The following is a 20,502-nucleotide window of genomic DNA, read 5'->3' on the forward strand; positions in this document are numbered from 1 at the left end:
GTACGCAGTTTTGTACTGTCAAAAATTGCTCACCTGTTAACCTAGTTTACCAACAAGAAGTAATAAAAAGGTTAGGTATGCCTATGTTGAAAACTTCGACTGTAAAAACCATTTAGTGGACTTGCTAAACGATTAGGTTCGGTTACTTTTGCCAAAAGGGTAAACGCCAACTTTGGTGTATAGAAATTGTTAAGTTATTTGGCATATTTTCATTCACTGATGTCTTGTGAAATGATATTCTCAGACAATTCTTTATTCAGGCAAAAAAGTAGCTGGAAACATTAACCACAGCCTCACAGTACGTTTATTCACTTACGAAACTTTCTTTTCAGCGACACAAGTAAGTCTCACAGTAACAGAGATATTCACAAGTTTGAATATAGGAAAAAATAATCCCCCTTCCCTTATAATGGATTAAACCTTGCCGCAGAAAGGGATGAAATACGCAGCTATAAAATTCTTTCACAAGTTACCCATGGAAATAAAATTCCTGAGAGATAGCAGAAGTGCTTTTAAATGTAGATTAAAGAGGTTTCTCCTCAACGCCTCCTTCTACACCATAGAGAAATTTATGAACAAAGGTAATGAGTCATTAATAAAGACCTGTAAATGGCCAGCCTACGGCTACACATTTATTTAAAAATTAATTGTACATAAGTACACTACTGGCCATTAAAATTGCTACTCCACGAAGATGACGTGCTACAGACGCGAAAATTAACCGACAGGAAGAAGATGCTGTGATATGCACATGATTAGCTTTTCAGAGCATTCACATAAGGTTGGCGCCGGTAGCGACACCTACAACGTGCTGACATGAGGAAAGTTTCCAACCGATTTCTCATGCACAAACAGCAGTTGACAGCGTTGCCTGGTGAAATGTTGTTGTGATACCTCGTGTAAGGAGCAGGAATGCGTACCATCACGTTTCCGACTTTGATAAGGGTCGGATTGTAGCCTATCGCGATTGCGGTTTATCGTATCGCGACATTGCTGCTCGCGTTGGTCGAGATCCAATGACTGTTAGCAGTATATGGAATCGATGGGTTCAGGAGGGTAATACGGAACGCCGTGCTGGGTCCCAACGGCCTCGTATCACTAGCAGTTGAGATGACAGGCATCTTATCTGCATGGCTGTAACGGATCGTGCAACCACGTCTCGATCCCTGAGTCAACAGATGGGGACATTAGCAAGACAACAACCATCTGCACGAACAGTTCGACGACATTTGCAGCAGCATGGACTATCAGCTCGGAGACCATGGTTGCTGTTACCCTTGACGCTGCATAACAGACAGGAGCGCCTGCGATGGTGTACGTGTACTCAACGACGAAACTGGGTGCACGAATAGCAAAAGTCATTTTTTCGGATGAATCCAGGTTCTGTTTACAGCATCATGATGGTAGCATCTGCGTTTGGCGACATCGCGGTGAACGCACATTGGATGCGTTTATTCGTCATCGCCATACTGGAGTATTACCCGGCGTAATGGTATGGGGTGGCATTGGTTACATGTCTCGGTCACCTCTTGTTTGCATTGACGGCACTTTGAACAGTGGACGTTACATTTCAGATGTGTTATGACCCATGGCTCTACCCTTCATTCGATCCCTGCGAAACCCTGCATTTCAGCAGGATAATGCACGACCGCATGTTGCAGGTCCTGCTTTCTGGATACAGAAAATGTTCGAGTGCCGCCCTGCCCACCACATTCTCCAGATCTCTCACCAACTGAAAACGTCTGCTCAATGGTGGCCGAGCAACTGGGTCGTCACAATACGCCAGTCACTACTCTTGATGAACTGTGGTATCGTGTTGAAGCTGCATGGGCAGCTGTACCTGTACACGCCATCCAAGCTGTGTTTGACTCAATGCCCAGACGTATCAAGGCCGTTATTACGGCCAGAGGTGGTTGTTCTGGGTACGGGTTTCTCAGGATCTATGCATCCAAATTGCGTGAAAATGTAATCACATGTCAGTTCTAGTATAATATATTTGGCCAATGAATACCCGTTTATCATCTGCACTTCTTCTTGGTGTAGTAATTTTAAAGGCCAGTAGTGTATTTTATATTAGTTCTGTTTACATGCTCCACATTACAAGTCTGTCGTGATTTTGATCTATGGGAAGAGTAATTTATTATAACTGTAACTAACTGTGTATTTATTAATTTGTGTGTTTGTTTCGAACATATGGTTCTACAGCAATTTGCTGATTAAAGTGGTATCCATGTTTTGCACTAGGAAACAATTCACTTACGAAATCCGTGAGTGCGATAGAGTCGTCATCGGTGAGATCACTGTAGTTGGCGGCGCGAAGGAAGTCAGCCAGCCGCGCGTCGTCGTCGTCAGTGTGGTTATCGCCCTGCGCCTGGAAGCCGAGCGCCTCCGCCATGCGGTACGCCCTCTCGCGGGGTTTATCTGTCAGCGCCCAGGGTGCCGCTACTCCACTCTCCATGCTCACTCCACTGAAGAGTCCTGCAGAGAAATTTCACCAAAGATAGAATGAAACAGTAACGAATTAAGGTAATACTATAGTGCTCTGTATTGACTGCTCGGAACATTTTTAAAGGACTTGACTGTGTTTGTCAGGCTATTATATCAGAACAGATACCTACCTTTTGAGAGCAACAGTCTCTTAAGACCGGCCTCCGTCGGAAAATAGGAACATACTCTACTTTGTTCGAAATTTAAAAATAGAGACGGAGTACAAATCTCTTGATGTAGGAGGAGGTGGGTGTTAGTGAAGGCACCCACCCCAGCATTAACCACAAATGATTTAGGGAAATCGTCAATAGCCTAAATCAGGCTGACCAGAAGGGGTATGATCTACTGCACGTCTAGGCCCTATTCGAGTCCAGCTGCGGTGTCCACACTCCAAACCCAGTTTACTCGATATGGCAGTTCATGTTGAGTGAGGAGGGGCTAATGCTGTTTTCAAAAAATTTTCTGGATGTCGTAACGAAAACGTCTTGTCATAACATGAGTCACTTATTTTATAGCATTTCTTGTAATTTCTCATTTAATGTAAAAGGTTGTGTTTTATATTTAATAGAAATAACAGTTTTGATGTCTTTGAGGATGTAGTGAAATATAGTTAAGAAGGAGAAGTTCAAGAGCCTACTAGCACAATCAGAAGCGACGCTCCTACTCGTTGTCGTTATAGATTGCGATAGCGTCGCGTTGAGGGGGACGTACATGAAATTCAGTTTTCAGTTTATTTTTTCTTTATTGTTAGAACTCATGGACAGTAAGTTCCCAAAGTTTCAATGCTGAAATCGCACCCGAATGCCCGAAAAATAATTAAATCTGTGACGCGACCTTCCTAACACGCCCACTTTTTGAAGCAACAACGATTCTGTGGATTACTTTCAAGCAATCTTGGACAGCTTACATCTAGAAGGCTGTGATATTTGCTCTTTGGTTTTATAGATCATCTGTGACAGTGTTCTGTATCTTAGAAACAGTAACAGACCAACTCCCTTGTTTATGGAGAAGCAATTTTTGTTTTGCCCCTTGATACTGACGGAGATTTATGTAGGTGTATCGTGGTGAGGCTGTCAGGTAGAACCTATCCATTGTAAGTGACATGAAAAGTGCAGTATGGGCTACATATTTCCGCATGGTGTCAACAGATGAACATCCCAGTCTTCATCGGTGCCACGTTAGTTGGTGTAAATACACTACTGGTCATTAAAATTGCTACACGACGAAGATGACGTGCTACAGACGCGAAATTTAACTGACAGGAAGAAGATGCTGTGATACGCAAATGATTAGCTTTTCAGAGCATTCACACAAGGTTGGCGCAGGTGGTGACACCTACAACATGCTGACATGAGGAAAGTTTCCAACCGATTTCTCATACACAAACAGCAGTTGACAGCGTTGCCTGGTGAAACGTTGTTGTGATGCCTCGTGTAAGGAGGAGAAATGTGTACCATCGCGTTTCTGATTTTGATAAGGGTCGGATTGTAGCCTATCGCGATTGCTGTTTATGGTATCACGACATTGCTGCTCGCGTTGGTCGAGATCCAATGACTGTTAGCAGAATATGGAATCGGTGGGTTCAGGAGGGTAATACGGAACGCCATGCTGGATCCCGAAGGCCTTGTATCACTAGCAGTCGAGATGGCAGGCATCTTACCGGCATGACTGTAACGAATCGTGCAGCCACGTCTCGATCTCTGAGCCAACAGACGGGGACGTTTGCAAGACAACAATCATCTGCACGAACAGTTCCACGACGTTTGCAGCAGCATGGACTATCAGGTCGGAGACCATGGCTGCATTTACCCTTGACGCTGCATCACAGACAGTAGCGCCTGCGATGGTGTACTCAACGACGAAGCTGGGTGCACGAATGGCAAAACGTCATTTTTTCGGATGAATCCAGGTTCTGTTTACAGCATCATGATGGTCGCAACCGTGTTTGGCGAACGCACATTGGAAGCGTGTATTCGTCATCGCCATACTGGCGTATCACCCGGCGTGACGGTATGGGGTGCCACTCGTTACACGTCTCGGTCACCTCTTGTTCACAATGACGGCACTTTGAACAGAGGACGTTACATTTGAGATGTGTTGCGACCCGTGGCTCTACCCTTCATTCGATCCCTACGAAACCCTACCTTTCAGCAGGATAATGCACGACCGCATGTTGCTGGTCCTGTACGGGCCATTCTGGATACAGAAGATGTTCGAGTGCTGCCCTGGCCAGCACATTTTCCAGATCTCTCACCAATTGAAAACGTCTGGTCAATGGTGGCCAAGCAACTGTCTCGTCACAATACACCAGTCACTACTCTTGATGAACTGTGGTATCGTGTTGAAGCTGCATGGGCAGCTGTACCTGTACACGGCATCGAAGCTCTGTTTGACTCAATGCCCAGGCGTATCAAGGCCCTTATTACGGCCATTGGTGGTTGTTCTGGGGACTGATTTCTCAGGATCTATGCATCCAAATAGCGTGAAAATGCAATCACATGTCAGTTCTAGTATAATACATTTGTCTAATGAATACCCGTTTATCATCTGCATTTCTTCTTGGTGTAGCAATTTTAATGGCCAGTAGCGTATCTGCAGGCTCAGAGGGATGGCAAGGAGATGGTTAAAAATTGTATTCTGGATGTCGTCAAACACACTTACTGGTTTGTGGTCGTTCTTGAACTTCTAAAAAACCTAGAATCCAAATGAGTAAATTCATTCATACGGAAACGATGCCCTAAAACCACATTTTCATGTGCTACGGTTGTCAGAATTGCAACTTATGATGCAGTTCTAGAGTTTAATGGTGGAAACGTAGGGAGGAAGAAGGTACTGTCTGTCCACGATAAACTGACGGTTGGCGCCATGGCTGGCGGGAACGGTCGTGCCCCCGCATTATGGTTGCTTGGGGGCGAGGAGCGGTGAGGGGAAGGCAGTGTCTATTGCTGGGTGCAGTGCCGGAACCACTAACCTCGTTTTGCACCTGACACGAAATAGGAGGCTGCACTCGCGGAAATATTGCCAGCTTAAGTGGCACTTCTGTCGAATCGGAAATCATGTAATTTGTTGCTCGAGAGTTTTACCTGTAACTAATGTATTATTTATGTATTGGTTTTACAGAGAGTACTCTACTACATTGGCTCCTTATTTTGCTTGCATTTATAGCGAATCTCTTGCCCAACGTAAAGTCCCAAGCGACTGGAAAAAAGCGCAGGTGACGCCTGTATATAAGAAGGGTAGAAGAACGGATCCTCAAAATTACAGACCAATATCCTTAACATCGGTTTGTTGCAGGATTCTCGAACATATTCTCAATTCGAATATAATGAATTTCATTGAGACAGAGAAGTTGCTGTCCATGCATCAGCACGGCTTTAGAAAGCATCGCTCCTGCGAAACGCAACTCGCCCTTTTTTCACATGATATCTTGCGAACCATGGATGAAGGGTATCAGACGGATGCCATATTCCTTGACTTCCGGAAAGAGTTTGACTCGTGTCCCACTGCAGACTCCTAACTAAGGTACGAGCATTTGGGATTGGTTCCCAAATATGTGAGTGGCTCGAAGACTTCTTAAGTAATAGAACCAAGTACGTTGTCCTCGATGGTGAGTGTTCATCGGAGGTGAGGGTATCATCTGGAGTGCCCCAGAGAAGTGTGGTAAGTCCACTGTTGTTTTCTATCTACATAAATGATCTTTTGGATAGGGTGGATAGCAAAGTGCGGCTGTTTGCTGATGATGCTGTGGTGTATGGGAAGGTGTCGTCGTTGATTGACTGTAGGAGGATACAAGATGACTTGGACAGGATTTGTGATTGGTGTAAAGAATGGCAGCTAAGTCTCAATATAGATAAATGTAAATTAATGCAGATGAATAGGAAAAAGAATCCCGTGATGTTTGAATACTCCATTAGTAGTGTAGCGCTTGACACAGTCACGTCGTTTAAATATTTGGGCGTAACATTGCAGAGCGATATGAAGTGGGACAAGCATGTAATGGCAGTTGTGGGGAAGGCGGATAGTCATCTTCGGTTCATTGGTAGAATTTTGGGAAGATGTGGTTCATCTGTAAAGGAGACCGCTTATAAAACAGTAATACGACCTATTCTTGAGTACTGCTCGAGCGTTTGGGATCCCTATCAGGTCGAATTGAGGGAGGACATAGAAGCACTTCAGAGGCGGGCTGCTAGATTTGTTACTGGTAGGTTTTATCATCACGCGAGTGTTACGAAAATGCTTCAGAAACTCGGGTGGGAGTCTCTAGAGGAAAGGAGGCGTTCTTTTCGTGAATCGCTACTGAGGGAATTTAGAGAACCAGCATTTTGAGGCTGACAGCAGTACATTTTTACTGCCGCCAACTTGCATTGAGCGGAAAGACCACAAAGATAAGAGAGATTAGGGCTCGTACCGAGGCATATAGGCAGTCATTTTTCCCTCGTTCTGTTTGGGAGTGGAACAGGGAGAGAAGATGCTAGTTATGGTACGAGGTACCCTCCGCCACGCACCGTATGCTGGATTGCGGAGTATGTATGTAGATGTAGAAAACAATCAAAAATGAAATTAGATAAATGTACAACTTTCGACACTATGAATATAAAGTAAAAAAACTTATTTTGAATCTGTTTGCACATTTCATTTATTAAACGCAGCACAGCAGTAATGTTTACAAAGTGTAATTAACTGTATCTGAAAGAATTGTCATAGTGATGTTCACTAAAGATCACTGTGATTTGCGTTAGAATCAACATGATGATGATGATGATCATTTGTCATTATCGCTTGAGGGCATGGTATTGATGATAACTTCATCGATGGCTATTTCCATTATTCCATCTCGTGTTCAGCGCTCTTGATCCAGCTACTCCACTTTCCTGCAATAGCCTTGTCAGTCCTGTGCATTAACTGAAGGGAAGCAGCATTAACAAGACTGTGCAATCTTTCCTTTGACATGTCACCAGCGACGTTGATCTTCCTGAAACTGTGTTTTATTTTGGCCTATACCAATTCTATCGTATTTACATCACAATTGTAGGACGGTAAACACACTACTTTGTGGCCACTGCTCTCAGCGATTTTATCCGCAATGTACGCTTTCACAGCTAGTTTGTTTTCGTTTATTGTAGGTAACAATTCAGCCTTCCTCTCTGAGCCGTTACAGTTTATTTGCCCGTCTTGCAACCGTTCTAACATCTTAATTCTGAGCTCGTATTTATTAGGCATTCTGTCGAAATTACTTCTGCGATATGGCGCATTATCCATACGGTCGCGGAATTATATGGAATATTACGAACGACCATATCTGCTAACCCGCCACCCTCCCGCCGATGTAGGATAGTTTCATTAAATTCAGGAGGTTCGCAAGTTAGTGGAAACAATTCCTTGCATAAAACTTCCCGACAAATTAAAACTCTGCTCCAGATCGCATCCCAGGTTCGAGTCTCGGTCTGGCACACAGTTTTAATTCGTAAGGAAGTCCCAAATCAGCGTGCACTCCGTTGGAGGTGAAAATTCGTTTTAGTTTCTTGTATCTTGCTTGAAAGTACATGCCGAATTTGCCTTTTGTCGAAGTTTTTCTCAAACTTACAAAAATTGTGACTGTTCTGTACCGGCGCGAAAATATTATTGTCGAAAAGGAGAATGGCACAAAGGCAGATGGCCCAAAACAAACGTACCGTTGGAACGCCTAAAGACACATAATTGGTCCTACCAGTCAAAGAACTGCGAAATGAGTTTATCATTCAATTTGTTTCATCAGAATGGATAGTGGAATTTGTAAATACTGCTTACAAAAATCGGATAGTAATCAGCAGATAGTCTCTTGGTGAGATACTGAGCCGCATTTTTGTTTTCTGTTATCGAATACTTGATGATACAATAGACAAGACCTGTTCGAAATGTACGTACGACTTCTCCAAAGTTTTTAATCTATGTGAAGTCCTCTGATTTTAGTTAATTGGAATAGCGTTTATTGGCGACACCATATATCTACTCCTCTTATATGTTTTTAAATTTTTTATTTTTGGATTTCGTCATGATTTTTATTTATTAATAATAATGTGACAACAGTGGTGACTGCTCTGGTTTTTAAGAATAACTGCACTTCTGTAACAAGTACTTACGGCGAGTTCCTGAAATAAACTTGTCCCAGTGACCTGAAGAAGTGAACTTGTGTAAGTTTTTATTCCAATGTAAACGTCTCAGCAAGTGCTTAAGGAAGTTAGTTGCTAGTGGACGCAAGCCTTTTGTAATACTTCGCATCTACGGGCAGCCTGACGTTTGCAGCGCTAGGAGCAAATGAATATCTTTTAAGAAGCGCCTATTTTCACCGCTTCTGGTAGCGCTAGCGAGATCGTCAAATTATCGTGTCCATTAGAGAGAACAGACTCTAAGATAGGAAATTTCACTTAAGACATATTGAGAAGCACAGATTTACAACTTCTGTTTGCAGGTGAAAAGTCAATAGAAGATCTGCTAAAGGAAAGAAGACAGCAAACACGAAATCAGAAGAGAAGCCTTGAAGGGAAAGACGACCCTCAGTAAAAATCTTGGAACTTCTGAAGAGATGACATAAGAAAAAAGTTAGGTTGAACTTTAAATTGCATTTCCAGAAAATCATGTTTTTTTGAGCTTTATGTACCCCTTTCTCAGAATATATGAAGGTTAGAGTTATGAAATGTTGTACACTTATTTCTATAAACCCAGTAAACGATGTCTCAAGGGCAAATTTTGCGATCTGTATGTAAGCTAAGATAGGGGGCAAGGTGTTTGGAATTTTGCATGAATTTTATATCATAGTTATGAAATTATAATTAAAAAATATTAAAATTCTCCTATTCGATATGCTCAAAGAAACCTCGTAAGTGAAGCTTACTGCATGCAGAGATGAAACAGAGAACCAGAGAACATTATGTAAAAATCTCTTCAAAATAGCCGGCCGCGGTGGCCGTGCGGTTCTCGGCACTTCAGTCCGGAACCGCGTGATTGGTACGGTCGCAGTTTCGAATCCTGCCTTGGGCATGAATATGTGTGATGTCCTTAGGTTAGTTGGGTTTCAGTAGTTCTAAGTTATAGGGGACTGATGACCTCAGATATTGAGTACCATAGTGCTCAGAGCCATTTGTACCATTTTTTCTCTTCAATTGTTTCTGAGAAAAAGTACATACCTTATTTTTTGAAAATTGTAGATCTGATTCATCTTTTAAATAGTGCGTGCGTCTTTCATGAATGTCCCCCCTTTAACTGGTCAGTAAGCTACACTGTTGAATACGATATCAGATGCATGTGAAGAGCTTCATTTATATTGCTTTGTAGCACGGTGTTTTTAAGGAAAGAGGGCGTATGTAGCACAATAACGTGAAGTTTTGTTCACTACACTTCGAGCCAAACCATTCTATAAATTCGAAAAATAGGAACCTGATATTAAATGCAGTGCGTGCATTATTTAATATACCAATAAGCCACCACAAACGTCGACGAAGAGGAGGAGGAGGAGGAGGAGATTAGGGTTTAACGTCCTGTCGACAACGAGGTCATTAGAGACGGGGCACAAGCCCGGGTTAGGGCCTTCAACGGAACCATCCCGGCATTCGCCTTAGGCGATTTAGGGAAATCACGGAAAACCGAAATCAAGACGGCCGGACGCGGGTCTGAACTGTCGTCCTCCCGAATGGGAGTCCAGCGTGCTAACCGTTGCGCCAACTCGCTCGGTACGAAGAAGAAACTACTACATAAACAATGAAACTTTTTCCCGACACAGAGGTAACAAAAGAGTATGGGGCTGGGGGTGCAGTAATTCATTCAATTTTCACGGTGAACGAAGATATAGTTTTGAGATTTCACGACAATTGCCTCTAGTTGCTTTCGCTATTAGTCAGCACCCATTCGACATTATAATTTTCCTGAAACTGATAACTGAATTGGTAGTTCCATAGTGAGTTAGGACACGAGTTCGGTTTGTAAAGAATTTTCTCTGCTATGGGCGGGGGCAGCCGCCATACACTGTCACTCGTGGGCTGACGGTTCAAGAGAAATCGGACAGAAACCAGGCAATCTGCAAAACAAGATAATATGAGTTAATGATGGCGTATTTTTGTATGGGAGTAAATGTACAGTGTAGTGCTGAATAAGTCAAACACCGTCCTCTTATTACGGTTCGCCATTACGTTAAATTTCGAGCTTAGATAAGAAATCACTCAAAAAAGTCCACTTGGCTGGTTTCTTAGTAAAATGCGGGGACTTTTTGTGTTCTAATGTTGCATACTGTCAGTTGGTATTGCCGCTATGAACCAAAAACAGACAACTATGTTCATAATTTTGTGGCAACTAATCGAAAAGAGTTTTGTGGTTAGCACAGTGTTAGGAATAAAAACAATAAACCTACATCACAGTGGGACGTCTGCAAGTTCAGAAGACGAACCTCAGCCAAAAAATAAATCAATAAACCTGCGAACGTTTTAGTGTTCGCAATGCAGGGAAATGCGTCAGGAGTACGAAAGTAACATTAACACTTTTAAATAAAACAGAAAATGTTATTTAAATATTATGGAAGACGTCATAAATGAAACGCAAAGATATTCTCAGTTTTTGGTTGAGGATGCTGAAGTTAAGCGAAGATAAAGGAAACAAGATCGAGACCAAGAACGAGGCAAAGAAAGAGATACACGTAATGGAGGTAATTCTACATGTGTGTGGCCGTACTGTCCGTAGCTGCTTTACAGTTCTTCAGCATATTTTCGTTTAGTTGCAACGACAGAACGAAAATACCCTCAAGAACTAATGGCGGTAATTTTAAAAGAAATAATTCTTACAGATAAGACTGAAGGTGTACCGAAGAATATTCACAAGAATATGTTAATGGAACTCCTTGGTATTTTACATAACAGATTACGGAAAGTCCGTCAGTTGTTATTTCAGAATACCATCCCTGAAGCCACCTGGAGAACAACAGCAGTTTCAGTGGTGTTCCTGGAAATAATAGTTTGCGAATCCTTTATCATATTCTAAAACTTGAAATTGGAGACACCCATTACAGCAGAAAACACAAAAAATATTTGGATGTTGGTTTAAATGTCACAAAACTTCATGAGATATTCATTAATAGCAACTCTGACTTCAAAAAAATATAGCTAAGTACCCTTTTCACTATTAATTCAAATAATCAACAACCAGTTCCAGAAGAGAAATTTTATTTCCCTTATCGGTTTCAGGCACCTAGTGCCGTTATTCAGAAGTCGGTAACTACCGCATTATTTGCGAGTGGCAAAAATAAAGATGCATTTAACATATTGCTGTGGTCATGTGGTTCATAGTTCCAGTACAAAAATGGTTTAAGGAGGCTAACCAACAAGTGCAAACATCATGCCAGAACTGGAGGTAATCAGCTTTGCTGTTAGATCCAATTCTGTCATAATGTTTGCACTTGGTGTTTGACTTCCTTATACAATTTTTGTACAGGCACTAAGAACCTCATCACCAGAGCACTATACTGAAAACATAGTATTTTTTACACTCACACATAACTCGATAATTATAACCTTCTGAAGAAGAGTACTAAGTGCCTGAAACCGGAAAGGAAATAAAATTTCTCTTCTGCAGCTGGTTGCTGATTATTTCAGTTAAAAGAAAGATAGTTGCAGAAGATAGATGAAATACACTGACGGAAAAAACCACAAGCCAAGGGGGAGCTATGCCACATAAACGAAAATTGGTAATCGGATTTCTACGTCTGATAGATGATGTCTCCAGAATGAGATTTTCACTCTGCAGCGGAGAGTGTGCTGATGTGAAACTTCCTGGCAGATTAAAACTTTGTGCCGGACCGAGACTCGAACTCGGGACCTTTGCCTTTCGCGGGCAAGTGCTCTACCAACTTTTTTTTTTTTTTTTTTCGTTATTGATCGTTGTGTTGGTCGTTGCGGACGTCGCAAGACAGCCTGTTCAAGTTCGGTGGTTGATCGTTCCACTCAGTTTTTTATTACAGAGGCCAACCGGCTCTCTGACCGAACACGCTGAGCTACCGTGCCGGCTGATCCAATAGCTGTTATTGTTCCAGAGATATTTTGGGTGGACAAGATAGCCGGGTGTGTGTGTGTGTGTGTGTGTGTGTGTGTATGTATGTAGAAATACAGTCAGATATATATAAATATACAGTCAAATATATGTGACGTATTGCTTCACTTGGTTTCTAGATTATGTTAAAGATGTACAAATACAACTTGGGAGTAATGATAACATGCTTATTTTAAATCAGCAGCCGTAGTAGTTCTTGGGAAATGATAAACTTGTCAGTTGGTCTAGGGATGAGAATTCCCTGATGGCGAACTTAATTATACCTCTTCTATCTGTGATATAAGGTAAGAGAATGTGGGCAATGCACATGAAGATATGATCGCTAACAATTTGTTGGTCATAACGATTAACGACATCATTTCAAGTTCTGAACAGCTATTAATCCATTTTTCTAAAGCATCAGCATGAGTCATAGCTTTTGCATTTCCAAAGATATGAAGATTGGTTGTGAAAACCTGCATTTCTAGAGGAGATTTAAATTTTGTGTACATGAGGCAGTGACTAGTGGTTACTCAGTACTTAGAATTTACTCCATAGTTAGAACATGAAGGTAAAAATCCATTTTTATGACTACTATGATGTATCAGAGAGAGTTGGTGTATAGCTGTTCAATTCTTACTTTAATGTTTTGACTGATAGTGCTTTGTTGAAGGACACTTATCAACTCTCTTCGAGAGACTGTGAAAGAAAATACAAATTAGCCATCAAGTTCACCAAAAAAGGTTTATAACAAATGAAAGTGAACGCTGAAGTTTGCATGTTGAGTGAGACAGTGGCTGCTAAAATTGAGACACTCGTTGCTTGTGGCACAGTACTGCCACCTGCTAGTGATACTGCAGACGTTTAACAAGAAGTTGACGATATTTATGGAACTTTGTTGCAAGTTATTCAGAACATTTGAAGATATTAATGGCGTTGGAACGAAGCATATAATCCAGGAAATTTACACATTCTTATGGGAAAGGTTTTTATCTAGTATTAAATAATAAACAAAGCTAAAATAATCCCAAAACATAAGAAAGGTAGTACTAAAGATGTGCAGAACTCGCATTATCAACCTTCTGTCCGTAGTTTTTACTAGAATTTTTACTTCCAGGTCGAGCACTACACTTGATGTGGTTCAACCCACTGAGCTACCTGTGTTCCGTCCAGCTTGTAGTAAAATTGATCATATCCTCACTCTACGCAAACAATTAGCAGAACAAATGAGTGCCATCTTCTTCTTTGTTTGCCTTTATTGATTTTGAACAGACATTCGGTTCGAGCAGTCACTCAGCTGTTTCTGAGGCTCTAACAGAAGAAGAAATAGAACATGGTTATATTAAGGACTTATACAACATATGCAAAGCCTTCACAGCGTTTGTGAATGTTGTTGAGGAAACAAATGAATTTCCCATTTAAAATGTTGTAAAACAAAGTGACTCTATACCTCCAAAACTGTTTTCAGTAGTTCTAGAGAAAGCAATGTCTGAATTGCAAAATAAAATCCCTGATGTTGTTCAGTTTGTAAATATAAAGACTTCAGACGTTAGTTAGCGAATTTGTATTATTCTGATCTGAAGTGGTCTAAAAAGAAATATGATGAAACCAAGACCATGATGAATAAATGGACACCACAGGGACGTATACCCGGAAATGATCACAGAATATGTCTCTCTGGGCTACCTAAAAACAGGAACAGTCAACGTACTAAATTAGGGTGACAAGCTTATGGAAGATACTCTTCAGGTTTGAATTCTAAGATATCGGTTGAGCTGAAGGAAACAGTTTTTGACCAGTCTGTACTGCCAGTAATAACTTATGGCTGTGAGAGAAGGACATTAAATGAGTTCATTGTTAGAAAACTAATAGTAACCCAAAGTGGAATGGAAAGATCAATGCCGGGCTACACGAAGAAACAGGGAAAGAGAGCAGTTGATAACAGACGTACAGAAGATCAGTAGCTTAGTGGAAGGAGTGAATGCCTTGCAACAACAGTGGGCTGGTCATTTCGCTCGAGTAAAAGACGGTAGACGGTCAAATGAAGTACTAGCTTTGAGTTCAGCTTACCAAAAGAACAGAAGGGACAGACCTAAGAAAGAAGCCAGACTAAATGGCAACGGAAAGTTCAAGATTGGCAGATAAGGAAGGATCTGCTGGCTTCCTATGTTGCAAGTCAACTCAAACAGACCACATCACCAAGTGATCGAACTGGCTGACACCGACGATGATGACGACGATATTGATGATGATAGAGCCTTCTAAGCAAACCGTTAGCCATTAAAATTTCAACATGTAACAACCGTCAAGCGCTACATGTTTAGATATGCAAGTGATTAGTACACTGAATGACAAAAGTCTTGGGATAGCGATATGCACATATACAGATAGTGCTAGTATCGCATGCACAACGTATAAAAAGGCAGCGCAATAGCGAAGATGTCATTCGTACTACTGTGATTCAAATGAAAAGGTGTCGGACGTGTTTATGGCCTCACGATGGGAATTAACAGACTTTGAACGCGGAATGGTAGGTGGACCTAGACGCATGGGACATTTCGAAAATCATTAAGGAATCCAATATTCAGAGGTGTACAGTGTCAAGAGTGAGCACAGAGTACTAAATTCCAGGCACTACCACTCACCACGAACAATGCAGTCCTGACGGCCTTCACTTAACGATCGAGAGCAGCGGCGTTAGCCGGCCGAAGTGGCCGTGCGGTTAAAGGCGCTGCAGTCTGGAACCGCAAGACCGCTACGGTCGCAGGTTCGAATCCTGCCTCGGGCATGGATGTTTGTGATGTCCTTAGGTTAGTTAGGTTTAACTAGTTCTGAGTTCTAGGGGACTAATAACCTCAGCAGTTGAGTCCCATAGTGCTCAGAGCCATTTTGAGCAGCGGCGTTAGCTTAGTGTTGTCAGCCCTAACAGGCAAGCAAAACCGTGTGAAATAACCGGCAGAAATCAATATGGGACGTACAATGAACGTATGCGTTAGGACAGTGTGGCGAAACTGACATTAATGGTCTATGGCAGCAGATGACCGACGCGAGTGCCTTTGGTAAAAGCACGACATCACCTGCAGCGCCTCTCCTGGGTTGTGCCTTGGACGACTGGAAAACCGTGGCCTGGGAAGATGAGTCCTGATTTCAATTGGTAAGAGCTGATGGTTGTGTTCGAGTGTGGCGCAGATCCCACGAAGCCGAGTTATCAACAAGGCAAAGTGCAAACTGGTGGTGGTTCCATAATGGTGTGGGCTGCGTTTACATGGAATGGACTGGGCCTCTGGTCCAACTAAACTGATCATTGACTGGAAATTGTTATGTTCGGCTACTTGGAGATCATTTGCAGCCATTCCTGCACAATAGTAATTTGAAAGTTGAACTTTTGGCAATGGGATTCCTAATCATTTGAGGAGAGAAAGATTTCTGGTATTGCCTTTTGTTATTTTTCTGCTCCCTACAATACAGTCACAATATTCCGGACTACTGGAAGCCCTTTGGCTTAGCTAACACCCGAACACTATTTGATATACAATATACACTACTGGCCATTAAAACTGCTGCACCACGAAGATGCCGTGCTACAGATGCGAAATTTAACCGACAGGAAGAAGATGCTGTGATACGCAAATAATTAGCTTTTCAGAGCATTCACACAAGGTTGGAGCCGGTACCGACACCTACAGCGTGCTGACATGAGGAAAGTTTCCAAACGATTTGTCATACACAAACAGCATTTGACCGGCGTTGCCTGGTGAAACGTTGTTGTGATGCATCGTGCAGGGAGGAGAAATGCGTACCATCACGTTTCCGACTTTGATAAAGGTCGGATTGTAGCGATTGCGGTTTATCGTATCGCGACATTGCTGCTCGCGTTGGTCGAGATCCAATGACTGTTAGCAGCATATGGAGTCGGTGGGTTCAGAAGGGTAATACGGAATGCCGTGCTGGATCCCAACGGCCTCGTATCACTAGCAGTCGAGAGGACAGGCATCTTATCCGCATTGCTGTAACGGATCGTGCAACCACGTCTCGATCCCTGAGTCAACAGATGGGGACGTTTGCAAGACAACAACCATCTGCACGAACAGTTCGACGACGTTTGCAGCAGCATGGACTATCAGCTCGGAGACCAGGGCTGCGGTTACACTTGAAGCTGCATCATAGACAGGAGCGCCTGCAATGATGTACTCGACGACGAACCTGGGTGCACGAATGGGAAAACATCATTTTTTCGGATGAATATAGGGTCTGTTTACAGCATCATGATGGTCGCATCCGTGTTTGGCGACATCGCGGTGAACGCATATTGGAAGCGTGTATTCGTCATCGCCATACTGGCGTATCATCCGGCATGATGGTATGGGGTGCCATTGGTTGCACGTCTCGGCCACCTCTTGTTCGCATTGACGGCACTTCGAACAGTGGACGTTACATTTCAGATGTGTTACGAGCCGTGACTCTACCCTTCATTCGATCCCTGCGAAAGCCTACATTTCAGCAGGATAATGCAAGACCGCATGTTGCTGGTCCTGTACGGGCCATTCTGGATACAGAAAATGTTCTACTGCTGCCCTGGCCAGCACATTCTCCAGATCTCTCACCAATTGAAAACGTCTGGTCAATGGTGGCCGAGCAACTGTCTCGTCACAATACGCCAGTCACTACTCTTGATGAACTGTGGTATCGTGTTGAAGCTGCATGGGCAGCTGTACCTGTGCACGCCATCCAAGCTCTGTTTGACTCAATGCCCAGGAGTATTAAGGCAGTTATTACGGCCAGAGGAGGTTGTTCTGGTTACTGATTTCTCAGGATCTATGGACCCAAATTGCGTGAAAATGTAATCACATGTCAGTTCTAGTATAATATATTTGTCCAAAGAATACCCGTTTTTCATCTGCATTTCTTCTTGGTGTAGCAATTTGGACTCTGAAATTCAGGACGAAGTGCATAACAAATTCGGGAAACAAATCTGGAATCAGGCTAATCTAGCTAAGTCAAGTACTCCACATGAACACCGATAGCATGATCAAAATTATTACGTCACTCGTTTGAGAGCTCAAACACAAACCTAAATAGAGTAAAGAAGTGGTTGGAGATTCAAAGATGAGGTTAAAGAGAAGAAGATGCACTGCATAGAAGCATCCTTATAAAAACAAAGACAGGAACTAAGAAAAACAAAGGGATAATGATATAAATTCCGTCAAATGAAGTGATATATTTTCTTTTCGTATCTTGTTTCGGAGTACTACAGTTCTTGATTGATTACATCTGGCTTATAGGCCTGATAGCTCAGGAAGTACTCACCCTTGGCGGCCGGCGAGAGGAAGAGATGTGACGTGGAGCCGCCACCTGCACTTTCCCCAAATATGACAACGCTGCTAGGATCTCCGCCGAAGGCTGCGATGTTCCTCTGCACCCACTGTAGCGCCAGCACCTGGTCCTTGAAACCCGCATTGCCCGGGATGTCGTCGTTCAACAGGCTCAGGAAACCTGCCACATGCCGACAAGATGTAAATTCTCCACACACACAAACTGTCAGATGTCAACTGCCGTGTTTACTCGGCATACAAGTCACTTAACTTCCATTGTCTGATTTTTCTGCTCGGAAACAAGAAGAAACACTATCCATCATAACAGACAGAACTCAACAGGATACTAATTATAGCGGTTCTGTAATCCGTATTTTGAGGATGGCTCTTTAAGTTTTATTATTCACTGAACTCAGAGTCATCAATATAAAAAAATGGTTCAAAAGGTTCTGAGCACTATGGGACTCAACATCTGAGGTCATCAGTCCCCTAGAACGTAGAACTAATTAAACCTAACTAACCTAAGGACATCACACACATCCATGCCCGAGGCAGGACTCGAACCTGCGACCGTATCGATCGCGCGGTTCCAGACTGAAACGCCTAGAACCACTTGGCCACACCGGCCGGCGTCATCAATATCAATTTCCTAAAGCCTTTCCCTAGAGTACAAAGTGAAATGTGAACTTTTAGAAACAAGTGGTTAGACTTATTGCTTTGTACAAGCCTTTGAACTTTTAAATGTAGTTTCAGTTTTCGGTCAAGAAAGGGAACAGTGTACTCCTTCGCGTATGGGACGCTTCGCCAGGCGTCACTGTTCTACGGACGAACAAGTCAAAGAAATCATGATTTGTTAATTTGTCTGTAAAGATTGATCAGTGTATGTTAAACCAAAATGCACGTCAAACCATACCTGAAAATACTACACAGTCATACTAAATGAATCCATACCCATTCTAGACCGTGTGTGGAGCAGTTCATTCAAGTGCTAGCAGAAACCTGAACTTACATGCAAGTCTTTCATGTCAAAATGGAAGAAAATGTATCTACTTGGGTATTCTAGTAAATTATACTACTGCCCTTAGGAAGATGAAAGATGTTATTACTGTTTATATTATTATCTGACATAGAAGGTAAGGTGTTAAAAAAGTTAGAAAATTTAGCTACACTACAGAACTCTAAGGTACTACTCAGATATACACATTACAGTGTGAAACATAACAGATGATAAATGTTTTCTTTCGACACCAAGGCTGCTGGTACAATGTATGGCCGTTAAATTGTTTGGCTCTTGGTTGTCTAAAGGAGGGAAGATCCACTTGCACTCTAGTTCAACTCAAGTTCAAAGTTTCTGCTTTCAACACCAATTATTAATAACATATAGGAGGTGGGCGATCAATAACTATAGGCGACACACGAGATTGTGAGTAATGTTCCGTCTGGTTAATAACATTGCACAGAGCGCGTACATGAGTATATAGCCCAGCCGAAGATAGCATTAGTGTGAGTTTACCTTCCAGATTTACGCTATAGTGTTTTGCCAAATACTTCCTCTGATATCCACACTCTAAAGCTGAAGACTATTACCAACTGAACAGAAAATATCAGAGTTTCTTCGATTCATAGTAAATCGCTAAAGTTCATTGCTACTGCACGAAAATTTTGCTATGCCCGAAACTTGTGATTTCGGACCGAACTGAACAAAGTTCAATGCTGCATCGTTCCAGTGTCTGTCTCTGTAACTTGCACTAAGATTTCTGAGTGAAATAATACGTGATTTCCACTCAGATAATCCGTGGTTGACACACTGTCCCTTGCTCAACATTCCTACTTCTCCTATGTATACTCGCATCCCCCACTCTGCCTCCGAATCTCGTAATTTTACTGCCCAGATTCCGAAAAATGAAGATCATAACTACTTCTTATAATACACATTAAAACTATTTGCACCACAGTGTACTACATCCACTAGAACCAATCACGGTTGTGTATGATGGTATTGTTTGGCATCAGTATTCATTTACTAAATTTATGTTGTTATGAGATAACTTGATTTTGATTAATTTAAAAGAAATCATCAAAATTAAATATGAGCTCATTCATTTCCAAAGAATTTTTCCTGTTATTTTCACTGGGGTTGACCATTTGTTCCTAACTTTAAAAATTCTTAACACTATTCCGTCCGGCGACACCACAGTGGTGTAGTGTGCACAGTATCGCTAAGTGGCCGGCGACAACACTTTAGTATCTTTTGCATTCTGTTAGTGTTTTGTTTAGGTAACAGTAAGTTACACACGTCAACAAGTACGTGCCCTTTCATCGTGGCAGACGAAAGAGACGATACGATTATTTACGATGAATGCGCGGACGTCTTGTCTGACGTTTCGGACGACTTAGCCGAGTGGGAAGAAGACATTGAATATAAAAAATATGAAGGTGAAGCAGAATCGTCGGAAGATAGTGAAATACGTCCAAGAAGAATTCGGCGAACGCTACGGTTGCCAACTGATTCGGATGAATCAGAAGAAGACGACAGTGCACAGAGGTCAGACTTTGATTTACTGGGGACCAATAATAAATTTGAAGGATCTCCAGGTTCAAACATATTTCGCAAAGATACACAGTGCGTCGAGGATATCGTAGAATTGTATATTGG

At 42.2% G+C, this 20,502-nt stretch overlaps 1 protein-coding gene across 1 annotated transcript in view; it reads right to left on the reverse strand.

Annotated features, from left to right (window-relative positions):
* The window catches only part of LOC124622224 (juvenile hormone esterase-like), a 103,891-nt gene that overhangs the window by 56,838 nt on the left and 26,551 nt on the right, over nt 1-20,502 (reverse strand). The window contains exons 4-5 of the mRNA XM_047147877.1: nt 17,842-18,027; nt 2,261-2,478 (exon numbers count right to left, since the gene is read on the reverse strand). Of these exons, the coding sequence (XP_047003833.1) occupies nt 2,261-2,478; nt 17,842-18,027 (404 nt within the window). The remainder of the gene's footprint in view (nt 1-2,260; nt 2,479-17,841; nt 18,028-20,502) is intronic.

The sequence above is a fragment of the Schistocerca americana genome, chromosome 7, assembly GCF_021461395.2.
Source record: "Schistocerca americana isolate TAMUIC-IGC-003095 chromosome 7, iqSchAmer2.1, whole genome shotgun sequence".
NCBI lineage: Eukaryota > Metazoa > Arthropoda > Insecta > Orthoptera > Acrididae > Schistocerca > Schistocerca americana.